This window comes from Halyomorpha halys, unplaced genomic scaffold, assembly GCF_000696795.3.
Source record: "Halyomorpha halys isolate HHAL.00 unplaced genomic scaffold, Hhal_1.1 Scaffold433.1, whole genome shotgun sequence".
Classification (NCBI taxonomy): domain Eukaryota; kingdom Metazoa; phylum Arthropoda; class Insecta; order Hemiptera; family Pentatomidae; genus Halyomorpha; species Halyomorpha halys.
In genome coordinates, this window is record NW_027115152.1 from 862,970 (window position 1) to 864,618 (window position 1,649).

At 30.3% G+C, this 1,649-nt stretch overlaps 2 protein-coding genes across 3 annotated transcripts in view; one reads left to right on the top strand and one right to left on the bottom strand.

Moving 5' to 3' along the window:
- Positions 1-1,649, bottom strand: part of LOC106682652 (suppressor of lurcher protein 1) — a 181,124-nt gene that overhangs the window by 126,090 nt on the left and 53,385 nt on the right. The gene's annotated exons all lie outside the window — the stretch shown is intronic.
- LOC106682655 (sodium-coupled monocarboxylate transporter 2) overlaps positions 1-1,649 on the top strand; it is a 21,253-nt gene that overhangs the window by 7,208 nt on the left and 12,396 nt on the right. For both annotated transcript variants that reach the window (XM_014423640.2, XM_014423639.2), the window contains exons 2-3: positions 148-329; positions 1,346-1,505. In XM_014423640.2, the coding sequence (XP_014279126.1) occupies positions 148-329; positions 1,346-1,505 (342 nt within the window). The remainder of the gene's footprint in view (positions 1-147; positions 330-1,345; positions 1,506-1,649) is intronic.

The window sequence follows — 1,649 nt, forward strand, 5'->3', positions numbered from 1 at the left end:
ATAGTTTTTATTTATGGTGTGATATATATATATTATTTTATTTTAAATTTTAAACGATGAACTTTAATTTAAACAACTTTTAATCGGATTTAATTTAATATTCGCTTACTAAGAATATTATTGAAGACTTTTAAAAATATTTTCAAGATGCCTGCCGTTGTGTTCGACTGGATTGAGTATACTACCTTCTTCCTAGTCCTGGGAATATCTTCTTTCATCGGGGTGTTCTTCGGCTTTATCAAGACTGATGGGCAGAACACGGTTAATGGATACCTCCTCGGGGGGAAGAAGATGGGTCTCTTTCCAGTTTCCATATCTTTGGTTTCAAGGTAAGATATTCACTCGTTTTAATAATAAAAAAAAAATTATAAATTTTTATGTTGTAGAATATAAAATGCTTTAGAAACTTGTTATAAAAACAAAAACAAATTAAACGCCAAATTAGTGCCAAATTAGTTCTTCCTTTATATTGTCATTATTTCATATTATCTTTTCTTCAATGTTTTGGCTTTGTTTCCTGATTTTCATGATTACATCACCTATAATTTTAACCTAAAAGAATATTTTTTTAAATATACTTTTCTTAGTCTTAGAGGGTTATATTTTCAAACTGAAAATATAAATTAAGGACCTAGATATAAATAAAATCGTTTGTCCAGATGTAGTCCAAGGCAGCGGATCTGTTCAACAGGGGTAAGGGCAACATTATTGAAGTATACTGAAGGGCATTCAGTAGGTTTACGACGTAGAGTAAAGGTAATTTGATGGGATTATTTGGAATTTATTTTAATCCTCCAATTACGACATCATTCTTCGAGGGCTGTGATATGGGATTGAAGAGTTTGGGATGCAATTAAAGGGTTATTATTAACAGCGAGCACATATGTGTCATCGGCATACGTGGTGAGGATAGTGTTAGAATTGGTTGGGATGTCTGCTGTGGGGTGACACTAAACAGAAAGTCAATGCAAGTCTGGTCAATGACTTTAATTCTTTATAGAGATGGCTAATTGAAAATTGTGTGACAATAATACATATCCAGTGCCGTCGTAATCAATTTGAAGTACATTTAATGTTAATGTTAGTGTTTAAATTTTATTAGTAAAGTAGTCATTACGTATATTAATTTATTTTTATAACCTAAATAATCCATGATTATTCGCATCTCTTAGCGTGAACATCTAAACGAAGCGTTAATGAGCATACCTTTGTAAAGAATTTTGTTGTTTTGAAATCCTTAATTCAAATATTCAGTGAATATACTTAACATTGTAACAATCTGTATAATTGCTTACATCTAGAACTCTATATAAATTTATATAAATAAAATATTTTTGAATTTCAGTTTTACTTCAGGTAATACTATTCTTGGGACTCCTGCAGAAGTCTACACTTACGGAACTCAATACTTATTGGCAACTATCTGCTTTGTGATAGTTGGTTTTTTGTGCGCTTACGTATTTTTGCCTGTGTTTTACAAACTACAGCTCCTGTCGCTTTATGAGGTAACTGAATCAAATCAGACTTCCATTAAATAATTATAAAAACATCATGAACATTTAATAGGGAGTAATAAAATGATTGATCATCATAAAGATCTAAACCATTACTATAATTTCTGATGTAAATTTACAAACTGTATATATCTA